The sequence below is a fragment of the Microtus pennsylvanicus genome, chromosome 7 (assembly GCF_037038515.1).
Source record: "Microtus pennsylvanicus isolate mMicPen1 chromosome 7, mMicPen1.hap1, whole genome shotgun sequence".
Taxonomy (NCBI): Eukaryota; Metazoa; Chordata; class Mammalia; order Rodentia; family Cricetidae; genus Microtus; species Microtus pennsylvanicus.
The window spans coordinates 124,469,440-124,489,091 of record NC_134585.1 but is presented as its reverse complement, the minus strand read 5'-3'; the positions used below and the strand labels follow the sequence as shown (position 1 = coordinate 124,489,091).

Here is a 19,652-nt window from a genome sequence, read left to right as displayed (position 1 = left end):
AGACCCGCACTGTGGACAGCGGCTGCGTGTGGGGGATCGGGTGCTATGGACAGCGGCTGCGTGGGGGGGGTGTCGGGTACTGTGGACAGCCGCTGCGTGTGGGAGGTCGGGGTGCTGTGGACAGCGGCTGTGTGTGGGAGGTCGGGGTACTGTGGACAGCGGCTGTGTGTGGGAGGTCGGGGTGCTGTGGACAGCGGCTGCGTGTGGGAGGTCGCGGCGCTGTGGACAGCAGCTGCGTGGGGGGGGGGTCGGGTGCTATGGACAGCGGCTGCGTGGGGGGGGTGTCGGATACTGTGGACAGCGGCTGCGTGTGGGAGGTCGGGGTGCTGTGGACAGCGGCTGCGTGTGGGAGGTCGCGGCGCTGTGGACAGCAGCTGCGTGGGGGGGGGGTCGGGTGCTATGGACAGCGGCTGCGTGGGGGGGGTGTCGGATACTGTGGACAGCGGCTGCGTGTGGGAGGTCGGGGTGCTGTGGACAGCCGCTGCGTGTGGGAGGTCGCGGCGCTGTGGACAGCAGCTGCGTGGGGGGGGGGGGTCGGGTGCTATGGACAGCGGCTGCGTGGGGGGGGTGTCGGATACTGTGGACAGCGGCTGCGTGTGGGAGGTCGGGGTGCTGTGGACAGCCGCTGCGTGGGGGGGGGGGTGTCGGGTACTGTGGACAGCGGCTGCGTGTGGGAGGTCGCGGCGCTGTGGACAGCGGCTGCGTGTGGGAGGTCGCGGCGCTGTGGACAGCGGCTGCGTGTGGGAGGTCGCGGCGCTGTGGACAGCCGCTGCGTGTGGGGGGTCGGGTGCTATGGACAGCGGCTGTGTGTGTGTGGGGGTGTCGGATACTGTGGACAGCGGCTGCGTGTGGGAGGTCGGGGCGCTGTGGACAAGTGTCTGAACATCCCTTGAGAAGGAGGCCACCAGCAGAATAGAGGTAGAGTCCTTTCTTGCCCCACCGCAAAGCTTCAAGCCCTGTTGCCTGAAACGCTGGTAGCCATCTCTGCTGTTCCTAGATCTCTCTGCCACATCCCCAGAACTCTGTGCCCCTTTGTTCGGCATCTCCAGTGGGGCTCAAGGGGTCTCCATGCCCCATGAGCAAAGCTGGAAATGGCTAGCAGGCTTTTCAGGTCTTGTGTGCTATCTGGCCTCCAAGTCCTACCCAATCCTGCTCAGTGCAGCAAACCTCAGAGCCCTGTATCCCCAGCAGGGCCTCCAAGTCTGCCAGCACCCACTCCTCACCCACAGAGGACCAGAGGACAGAAGAAGTGGGGCAAAGGGGCAGGTAGAGCCTGCAGGGGTCCTGGGTGCTTAGGACCCTCTCCTTTGTCTCCGCTGCTCCCTGTCTCTCTTAGCTTCCATCTGTAGCTCTTGCCCATGGCCTCACCTGCCAGCTCTGATGTCTCCGCTCTGTCCCCCTTCTAGGGTGAGACAGCACTGCCTATCCCAAGGCAGGAAAGGAGAGCCTGCCAACGAGGGCCCTGGGGACCAGAGCTCCCATCAATCATCCTGCCGCCCTGGGCTAGCCCTCCATTAGCTGGAACCAGCCTGGACAAGAGACAGACACACTGCAGGGCCCGGCCCAGGGTGATAAGAACAGATTGAATCACGGGGACAGGGCAGGGAACTGGGCACCCAGGGACAGAGGACAGCCATCATTTGCCTCAGGAGCTGTGTGAGGGAGCGTGTGATGCTGTAGGAGCCCAGCCGGTGATGCGAAGTGATGGGTGGTGGCCGAAGTGCTGCTGCTCCAGGGAGAGGCAAGGAGACCAAGCTCCGCTCCCCTGGTGTGGCAGAATTCGGGGTATTAGTGTGACAGAAGCCTCAGGCCCTTCGGTTAAGGTCACAAAGGAAGGTAGACCCCCATCTGCTCTAGGAGTAGTACGGAATAGCACCAGAGGTCTGTTCTCGGCAAGTCACCGTGCCCAAACCTCACCTCCAAGCATTAATCTCAAAGAAACAGGGCAAGAAGGGAAACAGAAGGGAAAAAATGGGGTCTTGGTCCTTCATCTTCAGTCTCTCTCCCATTCCCACCTTCCCCCACAGTCCTGGGAATTGAACCCAGGACCTCACACATACCAGGCAAGGGTCTACCACTGAGCTATTCCCCAGGCCTCTTTTTTCTTCTTGTTTTGAGACTGGGTCTTCCTAGGTTGCCCAGGCTGACTTTGAACTGACTCTGAAGCCCAGGTAAATCCTTGAATGTGAGATTCTCCTGCTGCGCTCAGTCTCCTAAGTAGCTGGGGTTAAAGGTGTGTGCCACTACTCTGTTCCTTTGATTCCTTACTCTGCTCCAGCCACACGTATGCACACACAGACACACACACACACAGACACACACACTCACGCACACACACACACAGACACACACACACAGACACACACACACAGACAGACACACACACAGACACACACACAGACAGACACACACACAGACACACAGACACACACACTCACGCACACACACACAGACACACACAGACAGACACACAGACAGACACACAGACAGACACACACACAGACACACAGACAGACACACACACACAGACAGACACACACACACTCACAGACGCACAGAGAGACACACAGACACACACACACAGAGTTTGTTTCTGTCTTGTTCATTTGTTCTAATGTGTACTTGCTCTGTCTACCCACACCAGCAGCGGCTACCATCCCCAGGGGCCCTACACAGCCTTTCTGAAAACCAAACACAGTGAGGGTGTGGAGAGACTGTCACCAGGTGAGGGGGAAGATGAAGTGGGTGACAGCTGCACAGAACAGGGCAGCAACCCAAAGGGATCAGAGTGGGAATCAACTCCAGAGACCCAGAGAACACAGCCTCTACTAAGTCCCAAAGCCCTTATCCCCAAGAATGGGCAAGAAACACAGCCAGGGATAATAAATATAATTGCTATTATGGTGGCTGCTGGCCATGAAGCAAGGCTACCTCCACTCCCAGCCTGCCGGCCCCCTCCACATGCTGAGAGTGAGAGGCTGGAGTGCGGTAGCTGCTGGGTGCTGAGGGACCTCAGGGTGTCCTGACAGCCAGGCTCAGCTCCTAGCCCAGGACATCCAGATAACTGGGAGGTGCCTGCGCCAGGGCCTGCAGACGGGCGTGTACATCCTTCATGCTGTGTCGTTGCTGCGGTTCACGTTGCCAGCAGCCGCGCATGATGGCGTAGACATCAGGAGGGCAGGCGCGTGGCCGCTCCAGCTCCCGACCCTGCGTGATGCACTCAATAGCCTGTACCACAGGAGAAACAGAGGGAAGGGCGAACTGAGGGACCAGGGCGTGGAGGTTACAGATGGGTCCTGCCTGGCTGACTGCAAACCGTGAGGTTCCTTCCTGCTCCGGCTCTGAAAAGCAGGAATGATTAAGGCAACCCTTAATCGGTCTAGGATTGCCTCCAGAAGGCTTGTGTCACAACCAAGGATGACTTGCCAGGTGGGATGAAGAGGGTGAGGCTATGGCACTGCCAAGATGGTTAATCCTCAGCCCCAGCCTCCATCTCCCAGCTGTGCAAGACAGGAGCAGCATGGTACCACAGCTATAGCCTTTGGGGGGAAAGTGGCTGTTTTGGTTTAAAGCAGAGGCAACTCTTGCTTCTCCCTTTGTGGGCACCATACTGTGGGGATATAGCTGAAAAGAAACTGTAGCAATAAAGATCACAGTGAGACTCCGGGAAGGGCTGCTGGGCGGCTACAGGGTCCAACAGAGGAGACGGTGACAGGGAGATGGTTGCAGAAGCCGCCTGGAGCCTCTTCCCCTTCTCCCCATCTCCATTAGAGGACTTAGATTATGGGCAACACTAATTCCATTCCTTCTCTCAGTGCTTGAGAAAATTAAAATCTATAACCCTCTCCCCCACCCCACCCGCCTCAGGGGAACAGACTGCATTAGAAGAAGAAATGGAAACTGACAGCTGGAAGCCAAGGGGAGGCTGGGGAGCTGCTGGGAGACAGAACACCTGGGGTCTGCTCTAGCTGTGGCAGCCAGAGGGCAGGGAAGGCAGGGACGGCCCTCTCCAACTAATCTCCAGCCTTCCTGCTGTTCTATATCAGGACCTCTCTCCCACCCTCCGCTCTGCCCTGCACACAGGCATGACCTGGGCTCGAGCCACAATGATCTCCAAGGGCCAACTAGGAGCCAGCTGGGAGACCGAGCAAGAGAAGGACCAGGAAAGGAAAAAGGAAGGGGAAGGGGGCTGAGGAAAAAGCACGGGGCCCCCGGATGCCTGGCAGGGCTGACCTCGGTGTTGGAGAGCTGGTACCAGGGCTGCTTTCCGTAGGTGAAGATCTCCCAGAGCACAACCCCGAAGCTCCACACATCGCTCTCAGTGCTGAACTTGCGGTAAAGGATACTCTCAGGCGGCATCCAGCGAATCGGTAGCATGGTCCGGCCTCCCACCTGCCGAGATGTATATCACCTCCAGTAGGGGCAACCACAAAGCCAGGCCCGCCATATTAAATAGACAGAAGGTGAGGGACCAGGGCCAGGGCTGAGGTGCTGCAAGGGACAGCAGGTCAGAGGCCAAAGGCCAGAGTCCGCACTGCTAGAGGAAGAGGAGGGCAGTGCAGGGTCTCACAAATTCCAAACCAGGGTGTGTACAGTATAGGTGCCGGAGGAGCGTTTAGGGACCCTTACACGGTAATAGTCTGTGCTGTAGATGTCCCTGCTCATGCCAAAGTCTCCAATCTTGACCACTAGTCCCTGACCCACCAGACAGTTGCGTGTGGCCAGGTCCCGGTGAACAAAGTGCAGGCTGGCCAGGTACACCATACCGGCAGCCACCTGGCTAGCCACGGCCAGCAGCTGCCCAAGGCCCAGAGGACCAGGAGCCACATCCTCACCACCGGCCAGCAGCTTCGCATCGGGCCCATGGGACCTGAGGAAGACAGGAGAAGGAAACGCTGGGAGGGACGGGGAGGAGCTGTGGAGGGGACGCCTGGAATTGGGTGTGATGGTGCTTACTTCAGCAGCACATGCTCTAGAACTGGATGTGATGAAGGAAGAGGAGGAGGAGGCAGCTGTCTGGAGAGTTGGGGTTAAGGGCAACCATGACCAACCCTACCACCAAGGATACTAACTCCATAGTCCTCGAGAATCTCAGCCCAGCCCCCAGCTGCCCCAGTACCCACTATTGTTGTCACAACACTTAGGCACAGTCTTTGCTAAGCTGAGCTGTTTCTGCGCCCTCGCCCACTCTGCCTCCTCCAGCTCCAGAGTCCTCTTTGGATCTCCTGTCCTTGTCCCTTGTCCCTCCACTCTTGCCCTTAGTGTTCAGCTATTCCTCGGATGCTTTTCCTTTGCCAAGGTTTCCAGGGTGCACCACAGCCCCCAAGTCTAGGCTGTCCTGATCACTTCCCAAACACTTTCTCTTCCTAGCCTTCTTTTTACTGGTTGCTTTGCTAGCAATGCCTTTTCCAATTGGCCAAGTGTTTGTTGAACACCTCTGAGGCCAGTGCACTGGAGTAGAGAATAAATAAGCACACTCCAGGGGGAAAACAGAGAAGGCTTCTTAGAAGGAGGGGCATTAAAACTGAAACTCGGATCAAGAGGCAGAGAAGTAAGTCAGGGAAAGGAGGCCGGGCCAGGGGGCAACATAGCTGAGAGGGAGGTCCCATGTGTCATCAGAGGAAGCTGGAAGCACAGAGGCCCCAGCCTCCTGCCCAAAGCCTCCCAGGCTTGCCTCAGATTCTCCCCTCCTTCCTGGTGCTCCAAGGAGGATTACCAGCTGCTCCTCACACATCCCGGGTCCCATTTGATAACATCTCTCTAACTAGGCCTGCACCCTGTCTGCAAACAAGAAGATAGCTCTCCATGGCCTGCCTTGATGCTGGCTCTTCTGCCTGTCCACCTCCATGCACCTGAGCCACTCAGTGCCCCTCAGGGGTCCACTGTCCCAGGGTACAGTCCTCAAGGTCTCTGAGTCCTAGCAACTGCACCCATGAGCCTTCACTCCCTAGAGCTGCTGGGAAATCACACCATGAGCATCAGCTGCTCATTGCCTTCCCACCCAGAACCACAGCTTCCTCCCTCCCAGCTACGCTGGCCCCGCCTCCTTTCCCTGACTTCTCTGCCTCTTGACCAGAGTCTCAGTTTTAATGCCCCTCCTTCCAGAAGCCTTCTCTGTCTTCATTCCCCTGGTGTGTGCTCTTGGCCAGAAATGAAGGTTCACAGACATGGTGGCTGATTCTGAACCCTGGTGTTCCCACTAGCTAACTCTGCCTGATCCTATGGCTACCTTGGGGGCGGAGGACTATCACATCCTGTATCTGAGGGTAGGAGTTATACTAGAGAGGCATCCTTCACTTCCTGTGTACCCTTGGGAAGGTCTTGTCACCCCAAGTCTTCTTGTGAAGGCAACACATCTCTCAAAGTGATTACAAGTATCAGAAACCAAACATCAGAGTTTTGTGTGACATCTTATATACTTAAGAGTCTGAAAACCACAGCACCACACAAGCACACAGACACAGAAGGGGCCTTCTGGCTGCTTGGGGTCAGTATCCTCCACGCCACATCTCCCTGCAGGCCTGGCCTCTCTATGCACATAAGTGCACAGACCCTTACAGAACCATGGTTCCGAAGCTCAGAGCTTTGACCTCTAGCAACTGTCCCCCAGACATGCCCACATCCACACACCTGCCCACTCTACTTCCCTGGGGGTGGGAACTGGGCCTTTCTGACCCTCCCTGGGATCTCCCCGTCAAACAGGCAGACGGGGAAGGGACTGGGTTCTTGTACCGGAGAAAACGGTTGAGGTCCCCGTGACGCATGTACTCAAAGACCATGAGCAACGGGCGACCTTCAGTGCAGACCCCGAAGAAGCGCACAATGTGCTGGTGCTGGAGCATGGTGAGCAGCTCCGCCTCCCGCTGGAAATCCTGCCGAGCACTTTCAGAAGCCTCCTTCAGTGCCTGGGAAGGGATGGGGACAGAGCTGGAGGGGACCCCCCACCCTGCCATGATGGTGCTCTGAGAGGCACAGGCTAGTAGTCCTTACCAGGACCACGGTCTCACCTTGACAGCCACCAGCATCTTGTCCTGCTCATGCAGAAGGTTGTAGCACTCAGCGAGGAAGACCTTTCCAAAAGCTCCCTCCCCTAGTTCCCACTTGAGCACAATGTCCCGGCGTTTGATGTGATGGACACCTGGGAGGGGCTTGGAAAGTCAGAAGGCAGCCCTGGCATGGGCAGGATAGGGCAGTGGTAAGGGCAGTGCAGCCACAGGAAATGGGGTGTGGGTGGATGGAAGGATCTGGCCGGGGAGAGTCCAATGTGGGAGATATGGCTCTGAGCAGGGCTGGAGCCAGGAGCCGTGTTAGACTGTGAGGTAGGGTGGGGACAGACCTGGGTCAGCACAATGATGGCCCCGGGGCTTTACATAGATGACACAGACAGACAGACACACACACACACCATGCTCACACTCGTCTACTGTAACACAGTTCCTCACAGGCATCACTGAAGTACTGAGGGTTCTCCATGACGTGGCCCTGGAGTCCGGAGCCTTTGCCCTCACTAGGGGAAAGAGAGCTGCCACCCAATGTCATGAAATGTAGGGACATGGCCAGCCCGTCCTCTGAGGCCAGCACAGCAGGGCCTGGGGAAGAGACACACCAGCATGGAAAATCACAGCCAAGACACCATCTCCATCCTTGCTTGAAGGAGGGAAAGAGCAAGACAGTAGGCAGGGAAGGGAAGCACAGGGGTGACTGGCCCCTGACACCAAAGCGCCCTCCTGCTCCTCACAGAGCCAAGCCCTCCAGACACACTCAGTGTTTGACACAGTCAAATGAACAGCTGCTGCCTCTAAAAGGACCCTGCCCCCTCACAGATAACCCCTGCCCTGTGCTGAACACGGAACATAGATAGGAAGCCCTAGGACAGCCCCTCTACTGCCAACTCACGGTTGATCCCAAATTTGCTTCTCTGTCCACATTTGTTGAGCACAAGGAGCAGGGCAGAAAGGAAGAGGGCAGCAGAGACAGCTAGACCCACAGCCACGGAGACCTAGAAGTAGGGTCAGTCCTAAAGGTTTCTGTACTCTTGCATAGATCCTTCCTACAGAGGAGTCTGGAGCCAGGCCCCAGCCCTGCTTTCCTAGTGACCTCAGCCTGGCTGAGGAAGCGTCTAACCAAGCTCAGGACACAACAGACTGACTGTCCTGCTCTAGTTCCAAATGTCCGACCGCCCCACTCCACGTCCCCCATCAGCTCCCACATTCCACGCTCACCCCAAAAGGCGTTTCATCTTTCTTCTCCACTGGGTCTCTTGATGTGCTGTTCGTGTCTGTGGAGACACAGGGCATAAAGGGTGGGCCTTCACACAGTGTCATGTCTCCTCCAGCAGCTCCCCACCCTGGCCACAGTTCAGGGACCCAGCTAGCTGTCCCCTCTGCTTCAGCTCTGAGCCAACACAGCTGCCCTCCAGCCCAGGCCACTCACCCACTGGCGAGAAGGAGACTGCAGCAGGAAGGAGGAGAGAAAGCGATCAGAGGGGGAGCGGTGGGCCCTGCCCTCCAGGATGCTCCTTTATAGGGTGGGGTAGGCTGCTGGAGCTGCCTGGAGCGCACAGCCTCTCTTCGGCCTGACAGGTGGGCTCAGACAAGCTCAGGGCCTCAGCAGGCCTGGCTTGGGAGAGGGGCAAGGGGGAAGCATAGAACTGGCTACCAGCTCTTGTCCAGGACAAAGGAGTCTAGCTCTGGGAACCAGGGCCATGGCAGACAGAGGTCAGACCTCCCTGGATGACTGGATCTCCACCCAGGTGCCTCCCAGGAGCAGGGCAGGGTTCAGGGCAGCTCTCACACCAGGGATGGGGTCCTCGGGGTTGAACTCAAAAGGGTTGTCCATAAAGGCAGCCATGATGGAGTCAGCAGCCTGGCCGTAGGCGTTGGCAGCCAGCAGTGTGTAGTTCCCGTTGTTGACATGGGTGGGCTGGTTGAGGCGAAGGCAGCCGTGCCGCATGGTCTCATTCGTCAGTGTCGACTCCAAGAACTGAGTGAAGATGAAGCTGGTCTCATTGAGCACGGAGCCGTTGAAGAGCCAGCGCAGAGAGGGTGCCGGCTGCCCATCCACAGAGAAGGGTATGCACCAATGGTGCTGTTCCACGGCCATGCCCAGGCGCACACTGGCTGGGACTATGGAAAGAGGGCAATGACAGGAAGTGGGCAACTGGCAGGAAGGAACCCAAGGGAGGGAGAAGTCAGGGTCAGGAGACAGGTCAGCAGGTCCTAAGGAGTTCTCTAGGAGACCTACTTGGAAGAAAGTTAGCAGATGATACTGAATGTGACAGCAAAGGGACAAAGTTTAGAGGCGTAAGGAGCACAGCGGGAGCCCGGGCAGGTCTGATGGTCATGGTCTGCCAGGCAAGCTGCCTGGGAGGCAGGAGGGTAACTTAGACAGACTGTCTCTAAGCAAACAGACAACAGCGCTAGGGTTGGCTCAGGAAGAGAGTGCGTGGTCGCCTGGGACGCAGCAGGTCCTGGGGTCCACCCCAGGACAGCTACAGCACTAAAGAAAAAGAAAAGAAAAAAGAATGGAAAATAATCAAGAAACATGGCTTTGAGGCAGTCACAATCCTAAAAAACCAAAAGCCCTTGATAATAGAAAAAATATATGTGTAACATATGTGTATAAACACATACAAATTTATGGGAATTTTTACCAGCATTCACACCATGAAATGTGGCATATGAAGGAATTATAGTTACTTTTGTTGTCACAGGTAGATTTCATAAATATGACGTTGGACAAAATAAAATAGATAAAATATAATACATAGAGTAAGTTTTCATTTATATAATGTGTACAAAAATTACTAATAGGGAAACAGACATGTAGAAAAGATCTTTTTGTTGTTTGGGGTTTGGGGTTTATTTTTTTTTTGGTTTTTCAAGACAGGGTTTCTCTGTGTAGCACTGACTGTTCTAGAACTCACTTTGTAGACCAGGCTGGCCTTGAACTCACAGAGATCTGCCCGCCTCTGCCTCCCAAGTACTGGGATTAAAGGCATGCATCACCACTGCCTGACTCAAGTGCTTTTAAACAATAGAAAATGCTTGTAACTGCTCAATTCCCAGCTTCCTTTCTCAAGGAAGTACTGAACATAAAAGTTAGGATGGAGAGCTGAGCTGGGACTGACCACAGGGGTCTTACAAAGTCCTGGCAAGGGTAAGTCCTGCTTACAGTGTGCATGTCAGCTAAGTGTGGCAATTCTGTCATCCCTGAAGTTCACTGAGGCAGGAAGATTGTGCCAGGGTTCACTGCAAGACCCTGTCTCTAAATAAATCAATAACTAAATAACGTTTACATGCATAACATGTATTTCACAATAAGAGAGAAGTGATACTGCAACATAGATTAAAGATAATTTGTTGGCAAAGCTAGAGAAATTAAGCAACAAGCATTAAAAGGAATTCAAGAGAGGAATTCCCCTCTTTAAGCTTGCTTATCTGTGGCTGCACCCCCTCCATTAAACCAAAGCTTGTCTAAGAACAAGATGCAGAACTGACGTAAGCCTCCTTCACTAGAAGTCCAGCCCTGAGCTCATTCTACCCATGATGCTCAACCTGTGCAATGTCAGTCTGAGCTGGAAGTTCACTCCTGGGCCATCCCAGACCTAGACAAAACCCTAAGGGACATAAACGAATAAGGAGGTAGGACAAAAGCCTTACAGAGGAGCAGGCCATGCGGCCAGCCTGCAGCTGGTGCTGAGGGCCTCAGGTAGCTTGGGCAGTGGGCCAGAAAGAAATCCATCTCTAACCCTCCGGCCCTGAGGAGCCTCCAGGACTTCCCAAGCAGGATCAGGTTTTCGTGGGAATCTGGAAACAGCTGGGAGGGAGCAGCTGTAGAGATGCCCACTCACCCTCCCATCTACCCCCTCTCTTTTCAGGGAAGAGGAGATGAGTGGGGGTGGGTGCAGGGGCTGTCACAGGGGCTTACAGGAGACGCTGACTTGGGCAGAGACCTCAGCCCGGCCCACATCATTCTCTGCCCAGCATGTCACATTCTTCTTGTTGAGGTCACTGGTGACATTGACCAGGGTTAGCCCCAGGGATGGCAGATTTTCAGATTTCTGGAACAGGGAAGAAAGAGTCATCAGAAGAGTTTCAACAGGCATAGGAAGGAAGCACGGGGGTAGAGTTGATAAATTTGGGAGCCCTATGACCCCATATTGAAAGGGGGGGGCTGGGGGAAACAAGAGAAGGGGAGCAGATCTGGGACAGAGAAATGACCTCCTTTGCAGTTTGTAGAGTAGCTCCTGGGTCAGGGGACAAACAACAGCCTCAAAATAGGTAGTTAGCACTCTACAATGGAGGGTGCAACCAAGGGGCCAAACAGCAGTCATGGAAGCCCAGCTGCCACCTTCTCATGGAGCCCATCAGAGGGCCAAGGACAACCTTGCCAGCTCATCCCTGGCTCACGAAGTTCTATCAAACTCAGTCTCGGGCCAAGGAAGGGGACTGCAAACTGGTTATAGCTAGAAGTAGCTTCAGCCACAGCAGCTTTCCCTTGGAAGACAATGCCAGTGGGGACACTGGAGAGAGGAGTGACTGATATGGAATCACCACCAAAAGATTAAATCCAGGCCCGATTATCTTCCTAAAACACCATGGCCGCACCACGTGGGAATCAGATGGCCTTTCAAGAAGTCTCAGTCTTGAGTTCAGCGAGTGCTTCTAAGCTGGAGTAGGCAGAACTGAGTCTCACCCCCAGAATCTGAGTCTCAGCATGTAGCCCTAGCTGGTGTAGAACTTACAATGTAGACCAGGCTGGCCTCAGACTCAAAGATCCACCTGCCCCTGCCTCCCGAGTGCTGGGATTAAAGGTGTGCGCCACCACCACCTTGGCCCATCTACTTCAGAGGTCTTGGTCACAAATTTTACTGGGCTCTGACAGGGGGCTGTGCCCATCCAGAAATTAGGAAGTTGACCTATGGGATAAGGATGTTCAGTTAAGGGACCCTCACTGTAAAAGGAGAATCAACTCCAATTGCTGGAGACCCCTGGGGTAAGTAGGGGGCAGCTCTTCCCACTCAGAGTGCCAGGTCACTGAGAATGAGTAAGAGAAGGGGACAAGCAGGGAGAGTCTGTGTGTGGGGGACATCTTCAGACAACTTCGGGAAGCCTGTCTCAGCCATCTCTTTAGGGAAGTAACGTGTTACCAACACCTGTTTCCAAAACTTCCATAGGAAAGTCACACCCGACCTGGGGTGTGTTGAGAGGGTTGAGCAGCCAGTTCCAAGACAGCCAGAGCTACACCTCTCAGAACCCTGCAGGGGGCCTCCGAAGTCAGCTGTAGCTGCTGTCAGTGGCCTGTGGCCAGCTTAAGAACAGATGCAAGGTCTGGGAAGATGCTCAGGTAAGAGAGAGGGAGGCCAAACAATGCCTAGGGGCAGGGAGGATGTCAAAAGGGCCACCATGGCTACCTCAGTTTACAAATAAGAAAACCCCAGGACAGGCTCCAAAGCTACAGAAAAACCCTGTCTCAAAAAACCAAAAATGAAAAAAGAAGAAAACCAAAAAGCAGGTAGAAATAGGGACTGTGTGTGTGTGTGTGTGTATGCGCGCGCGCGTGCATGCGTGTGCGTGTATGTGCGTGTGTGTGTGCGTGTGTGTGTGTGTGTGTGCGCGCGCGCACGCGTGCGTGGGTTATTCCAGGAAGTATTTAGTGAGGACTGAAGGGACAGCTCAGTGGGTAAAGCGTTTGCTGCAGCAGTATGGGGGATCAGAGTTTGGATTCCCCAGAACCCACATCAAGCTGGACTCCTGTGAGATGGGAGGCAGAGACGAGAAAGTCGCTGGAAGCTCACAGACAAGCAGCAAAGGAAGAGAAATGAGATGGCAGTGAGGACGGACATCCAGGTTAGTCCTGACTCCACGTGTGTGCCGATGCACACGCATGCACAGATTTTAAACAAGAAGTAGTGAGAGCTGGAGTCAGTTGCCCTTTGCTAATGCGGTCATAACACACCCAAGAGAGCACTGCTTCCTGAGTGTCCAGGAAACTCCAGAAGCCCCGGGTCTATCCCCAGGCCTCCATTTCCTAAGCTAGAAAAGGAATCTATGGGAAGAATGGCCCGTCAGATCCCTCCTGGGTCCCACATGAGAGCTACAGTTCCCTCTCTTGCAAAGATGATTTGCTCAAAGATGGACCCCAAGACCTGGGGTCCAGTAGACCTGTCTTGAGGACTCCACTGTCACCCTGCTAGCACGAGGGCTGAGCTGTTTCTGTCCTTCCAGTCTCCTCTGCTCCTTATTACTTTTTCTCTCCCTTGTGGCCTGATCTTTGTCCTCTTCTCACCTTCACTGTGGCTGTCCCTTCCAGCTCTGTGAGGATCCAGCCAGCCTGCTGCAGGGCCTGCCCCTCCACCTGGCACTGCAGAAATATGTCATCCCCTACTTCCACAGAGTCGTTGGGCATCTGGATCTTCACTGTTGGTACGCCTGCCACCCAGAGTATGGAGCAACATTAGAACCTAAGAGTGGGCTTGTGAGTCCCACCCTGTTCGTGATGCCAAATCTTAGCAGTACATCCAGCCTCCGGGGTCCCTCCGGGCAGACCCCAGGCTTGTCCGTCCTACAGCAGCACTTACCACAACTGGTGTTGTGTCTGAGTGGGAGTAACTGGCCCCCAGGCCCGGACCCCTGGAGTTCCTGCATATGTACAGCACACAGCACCTCCTGCTCCCAGCGCTGGAGCCAGGACAGAGCACAGGAACAGAGCAGCGGGTTCCCTGACAAGGTCCTGTTGGGTAGGGTGAGCCAGGAGTCAGGAAAAGAGGATGTGACAGGCCTGCGGAGCCAGGAGGCAGTGCTCCGGAGATGGCTGGATACAAGGGGTCTAAGCAGAAGGGGGCCAGGCCCATAGCCATCACAGTAACAGGGCAGACCTTTGTAGATGGCACTGGGAGCTGCATGGAGTCCCTTTACCCTAGCTCTAGAGTGAGAAGCCGAGCACGGAGATAAGAAGGGTGTCTTGCATGGTCTATGGCTTTAGGTACCCATCAGCCTTGTGCACTGTTGTGTGTACTGAGAATCGGGCATCATGGTGGCTGTAGTGTGTTCAACACAGCTCTGAGCCTGGCCTCTGAACACACACAGCTACTCCCGGCCCAGCCTAGGACAGCCCAGTCCAGCCCAGTCCAGCCCAGCCTAGTCCCTGCCTTGATGGAGGGAAGTGAATGACAGACATGTACATAATCCCTAGGGTAAGCTCACAGACACAACAGTCTCCAAAGATACCCCACGTCCCACCCTGTCCCCTGTTCCACACAGACACAGTAACATAAAGTCCTGGAGACACAAACACACAGTCACATATCACACACTGACCCCTTGCCGTACCCCTGCCCACACACTCACAGGTCCTGCAGGGAGAGGCCTTGCACGGTTTTCCAGGAAAGGGACTCCAAAGCATTGGAGGACAAATTCCTGTGGGAGGACAGATGCCCTGAGCCAGTGACCTCACTCTGACCCAGTCTGAGGCAGAAGCGTGAAGGAGGCTGCTGCCCCCCCCCCACCTCACCTCCAGGTCAGGCGATTAGAACAGGCCCAGGAAAGGGCTGTGCCTGTGGGTCTGTGGAATGTAAGAATGCCTGGACAGGTAAGGCTCTGAGTATAATCTCCTTGGGACAAGAAGGGTTAATCCCACTTAACCCCCTCCCTGACTGACCCCAGGGAGAGGAGTCCAAGAGAACAGCCGGTTGCCCTCCCCCCACACCTCAGCCCCAGCTGGCGAAGTGCTGAGGCCACAGCTGGGGTAAGGGGCTCCATCTGTGCTCCCCACCAAGGAGGAGAGGAGGACCTAGGCCCTCACAACCCCTCCCCTGCCTAACCTCAAGACAGGGACGTCAAAGTACTTCCTCAGCCCCCCTTTCCTGTTCCTCCAAAGGCACTTCAAGCAGGAAGAGACCCGGGGCCAGAGCTTCCTGGGTAAAGGAGAGAGCACCCAGCTGGGGCTCTGCTTTGGCAGGCTCGGAGCTTTGTGTCTAGAGACATGCCCTAACCAGTCTCTTGCCTATCCATCCTTGACTTGCTGCAGACTGGCTTGGATGGGAACCCTCACACAACCACTTTGGAGACAGATTGGAGGTGGGTGCTGTTGTACCTGTCCTGCCATGGATAGCCAGGTGACCTCAGTCAAGAAACAACCTAATTCCCAGAATCTTCATCTATAAAATGGGATCATACCATCTCTGTCCCCAGGTTGGTTGCACGCACTCACTGGCATGGGAATCGTGAACTCTCACCAAGTACACGTTTTAAAAATTCTCTTTAAAGTTTTGCTGTTGTTCCTTTGTTTTTTTGAGAAAAAAGCTGGCCTGGAACTTGCTGTGCAGTCATGTATGACCTGGAACTTCTGATCCTCCTGTTTCTGTATGTTATAGGAATGTCTGTGGCAGTGGAGATCAAACCCAGGGCTTTGTGAAGAGTGGGCAAATGCTCTACCTACTAACTGAGCCATATTTCCAACCCTAAGTGTACATTTTAAAGCCAGGACATGCAGTGGGGACACAGCATCTCTCTTGTGGTTAAATCCCTGGACCCAGCCCAACTCTGTGAATGACAGGCCTCCAACCCAGGGGGGGACTCTTCAGAACTCTAACTGAGTCTTCTACCCACTTCATGTCCCTCTTGGTCCTCTACAGGACAAGTAGCTGTAGCTCTCAGGAGGGAGGAGGGTGAGGAGTAGCAGACAGAACACACCACCACTGGGGCCAGGTCAGTACACCCTGCAGGAGAGGAGCTGAAATTCTGACCAGAATCCAGGGGTCTTACTCCTCGTCCCTCAGTCCCTGTGAACTCCAGGCAGACCTGGGTGAGCGCTTCTGAGAAGCATCTCTGAGGCACAGAACACGGAAGTGAGGCAACAGGGATTCTAGTCTGATTGCACGAGAATCTGAAATGCCCTATGGAGCAGAAAGCCTCTCCGCACCCCTCACCTGCAGGTCCTCCTCAGCCCCGCCCCCACCGACCCAGCCTAGCCACTCACAGGTGACTGAGCCGAGGAGTAAACTGGAAGGCATCTGGGGCCACAAAGTGGAGGCCACTCTTCACGATGGTTCTAGGGAAGGGATGAGAGGAATTTAAGCTCTGCCCTCTGCCCACCCAGGACAGATAACCCCGTGGAGTTGCACACCCCTCTCCATCCCTTAGTTTCCACAGCTACCTGGACCCCTCAAACACCTGAGCCTCCACCCCTCTCCCAGATTCTCAGGTCTTCTGAGACCCCAATATATGAGGGAACCCATCACCCTGTGCCCGGTCCCGCCTTAGTCCTCACAGGCTTCTCAATTCCCCCAGGCCCTGCAAGTCCCCGAACTCCAGGCGTTTCAGATGCTGCTGGTTCTCCACATAGCTGTAGGGAGAAGGGTGGTCAGCAGGGTTAGAACCTCAGTGGAGGTACCCCATACCCCCCCATCCACCCACCTCCCTCACACAGACCCATTTCACGTACCCATTCATGCACATGCTCCACATGCCGACACGCCTCACAGATCACACCAGGGCATGCAGGCATGCAGGCATGCAGGCACCCTCACCTTTACAAACATGCAGACCCCCACATGCCTCCTGAAACACACAGCATGTATACGGAATACACAGAAACACGTGAGCAAAGCTCACATACACTTCTCCCATGCACACACAGAGGAAGAGATGTGAACACACGTTAGGCAGTGCACACTGCCATTCTCAACTTGGGGCTCCACTTCTACAGCAGGCCTCACCATCACAGGGGGTCAGCTGGGGCTCACTTCCACAAGGGCAAGGCTCTCAGTGCTGCTGCTCCACCCCGTGCTAAGGATGCCCCAATTGCCGTGCTGATGTGTCCTCTTAAACATGGCTCAGAGGCTGCTGTCTGGGTTCATTGACACAGTCTTACACACACACACACACACACACACACACACACACACACACACACCACCTGCTCTGTCCCCTCAAAACCTTTGGTTCTTCCCCACAGCAACCCCTACTCTCCCTTCTCCAGCATTTTTTCCAAAGCAAGCAAAAAGTATTGAGCTGTTGGGGACCCCCTAGCCCCTCCTTAATCCATGAAAGACACAGGAGAGGGGGAGGGAGCATGGAGCTGATGGAGTCTGAGTGTGAGGCTGAGGAGAGATGGAGATACAGTGTGAGGCGTAGGAGGGCTGAATAGGGTGATAGACGGAGGGCAGACAGACTGACAGACCAATAAGGACAGGGAGTCACAGAGACAGAGAGAAGGACAGAGAACTGGGGAGGCAGAAGGAGAAAGAGGAGCAGGCAGCACAGGGGTGGGTGGCTGTGGTTGCAGTCCTATCTGTAGATCTGGCATCTGGGAGTTCCTGGGAACTCACTCCCATGTCCTCTGCAGTGGCATGTCCACGTTCTCCTCCCCTCTCCCCACCCTCGTGTGTGGCATGGGCCCCTGACTCACTAACAGTTCTCAGAACTCTTCTTTGCTGGGCTTTTCCTTTGTAAAAGGTCAGCAAGGGAACAAGCTCAGTCCAAGGTGCCCCGTGCTTCCCTGATCGCAGCCTTGACCCCAATAGGACGGTGCATGTCCATCCTCGCCCTGGAAACCTAAGGAAACCTTCCCTGTTCTGTCCTAAGGGTTTCGAGCTACAGAAAGCCGGGGAGCTGGTCGGATGTGAAGGGCTGGGTAAGTACGAGCTGTCAGGCAGTGTGCTCCATGCCGCCTCGTTTGTTCGGATTCATAATCAATCTGTCTATTCGAGTCCATTAGCTCCTCGTTAGCGATGCGGGTGAGGGAGGAGGGGAGAGAACTGTGCAGGAGGAGGCGGGAGGACTGGGCCCCACCCAGGGGGACCTCTCAGCTCACCATCCTGCCAATCTCCTCTTCTACAGCCTTGGCCTGCCTGCTGCCCCCGTCCCTGGGCTGGACTCTCTTGGAGCCTGGCAAGACTCTAGGGAATGAGAACCCTGAGGGGAGTCAGGAGCCTGGACTGTAGTCTGAATGGACAGGCCTGGAAGCAACAATCTAGACCTCATGCAGGAGCCTAGGCCAGACCAAGACAAGGCCATCTCCTCTTTTCTTGGTCTCCCTAGAGCCATTAGAACGAGACTGAGTATCTCCGTTAATTACCACAAGATGCCCAAGTAACTGGGTGCCAATCACTGCAGACTGTTGGCTCCACCATCGGGCAGAATACTCAAGTATTTTCCAGCCATCACCATGTGATGCTGAGTCCCTTCAGGTCAATACTCTCATCGGTCTCACCAGCTGCTAAAAAGTGCTCAAGTATTTTGTAACCAATTATTGCAGAACGTCAAAGTACTGCAGAGCCGAAACTCTGCACCTGGAAGAGGGAGACTCTATCGGCAACCAACCGCCCTGACTCCCTGATACAGGTAGGAGACACCGGTGAAAGGGAAGAGGGAGGAGAAGCAAAGGACTTTCATTTCCCACATCTAAATTAAGAAGTCTTGGGGTCAGTGGAAAGGAAGAAAAGTTCAGACACCAAACTGGTTCCTCATCATCTCCCATCAACTCCGGCTCAATCACGAATCCAGAGAATACCTAGATTCCCTGGTCACGACAAGGAAAAGGTTGGGGACTGGCTTCCCCCTAAGAAAGAGAAGATGGCAAAGGTGCACAGTGCCAAATTATCCACAGCTAACCAACCCTCCAAAGGGCACAACTTAGGCTCTTGAATGAACCCCACAAAGAAGCTCCTAGATCTCTGGACCAAGCCCTGGTCTACCCAGTTTCCCTCTTGCTCTGCCCCAAGCCAGCAACCCAGCTACCCTTAATCCTGGGCGACATCCAGACAGTGACTGCGCCGCTTTGCCAGGGTGGTGGCAGCAGCAGCAAAAGCCGCTGCCGCACAGCCAAAGGCTACACGTGCCAGCCTCCTACTGCAGCCAAGTCTGGCCCCTCATGCCAGAGGTTAGTGCGCGCCCTCGGGGAAGGGCTGTGCCCTCTTGATCCCGCTTTCCTTCCCCGCCACACACTCACAGCTCCGTCAGGTTCCCGGCGCCCCGAAGGCCACGGAGGGTATCCAGGGTCCCTGCCCTGGCGCAGCGCAGCCCCGAGGAGCCCACGGGGCAGCAGGCTTCACGACAAGATGCGGCGCAGGCAGAGGCCAGCATCAGCGAAGCCAGCAGGCTTCCCAGCCCCGCGGCCCTGTGATGCCAGCCCAGCTGCCCGCGCCGCTGGCCTCGCAGCATCGCGGCGGCGCCCGCCAAGCTCGGGCAACGCAGCCGTCCGTGCGCTCCTAGCTGCCGCCGCCCGGCCTCGCGCGACACGTGCGCGGGGCGGTGTTAAAGACCAGCCACCAGGAGAGGGCGGCACCCGCTACCACGCCCCGCCCCGCCCGGCCGGTCGATGCCCCCAGTGCCCCCTCCCCTTTCGGGGCCCTAATGCCAGCTAGCCTCACTAATGTCCCTCACGTCTGCAGGAGACTTGGGGCGGGGAAAGATTGCCACAGAATGCCTCACAATTGTCTTCTGAGACTGGGGCAGAGGGGAAGGGTGAGGGGTGGGGGGGTGGGGGAGCTAGGAAGCTGATACGTATTTCTCCCAGTAAAACAGCTGCATTTTCAGATTTGCGGGAAGAGCAAGGAAAAGGTTGAAATCCAGGTCATCCCAGCCAGCCTCACGGTGCTCTTCTTGCCTACGAGAATGTGCATGTCACTTGGAATAAATTTGATGAAC

General features: G+C 55.4%; 1 protein-coding gene across 2 annotated transcripts; it reads right to left on the bottom strand.

The window, feature by feature from the left end:
• Positions 1-2,872: 2,872 nt before the first annotated feature.
• Positions 2,873-19,200, bottom strand: Ntrk1 (neurotrophic receptor tyrosine kinase 1). Of its 2 annotated transcripts, XM_075978655.1 has the most exons (17): positions 18,955-19,200; positions 16,273-16,347; positions 15,982-16,053; positions 14,352-14,420; positions 13,583-13,734; positions 13,291-13,433; positions 10,930-11,062; positions 8,796-9,125; positions 8,434-8,451; positions 8,223-8,278; positions 7,897-7,999; positions 7,443-7,589; positions 7,008-7,138; positions 6,733-6,905; positions 4,630-4,870; positions 4,234-4,392; positions 2,873-3,228 (listed from the first exon to the last, which is right to left on the bottom strand). In XM_075978655.1, exons 1-17 carry the CDS (start codon positions 19,164-19,166, stop codon positions 3,043-3,045), a joined length of 2,400 nt encoding a protein of 799 aa, XP_075834770.1. In that variant the 5' UTR covers positions 19,167-19,200; the 3' UTR covers positions 2,873-3,042. The 2 variants fall into 2 exon arrangements, with proteins under 2 accessions (XP_075834770.1, XP_075834771.1); XM_075978656.1 differs by lacking the exon at positions 8,434-8,451 and having other exon boundaries at positions 2,877-3,228.
• Positions 19,201-19,652: the final 452 nt, after the last annotated feature.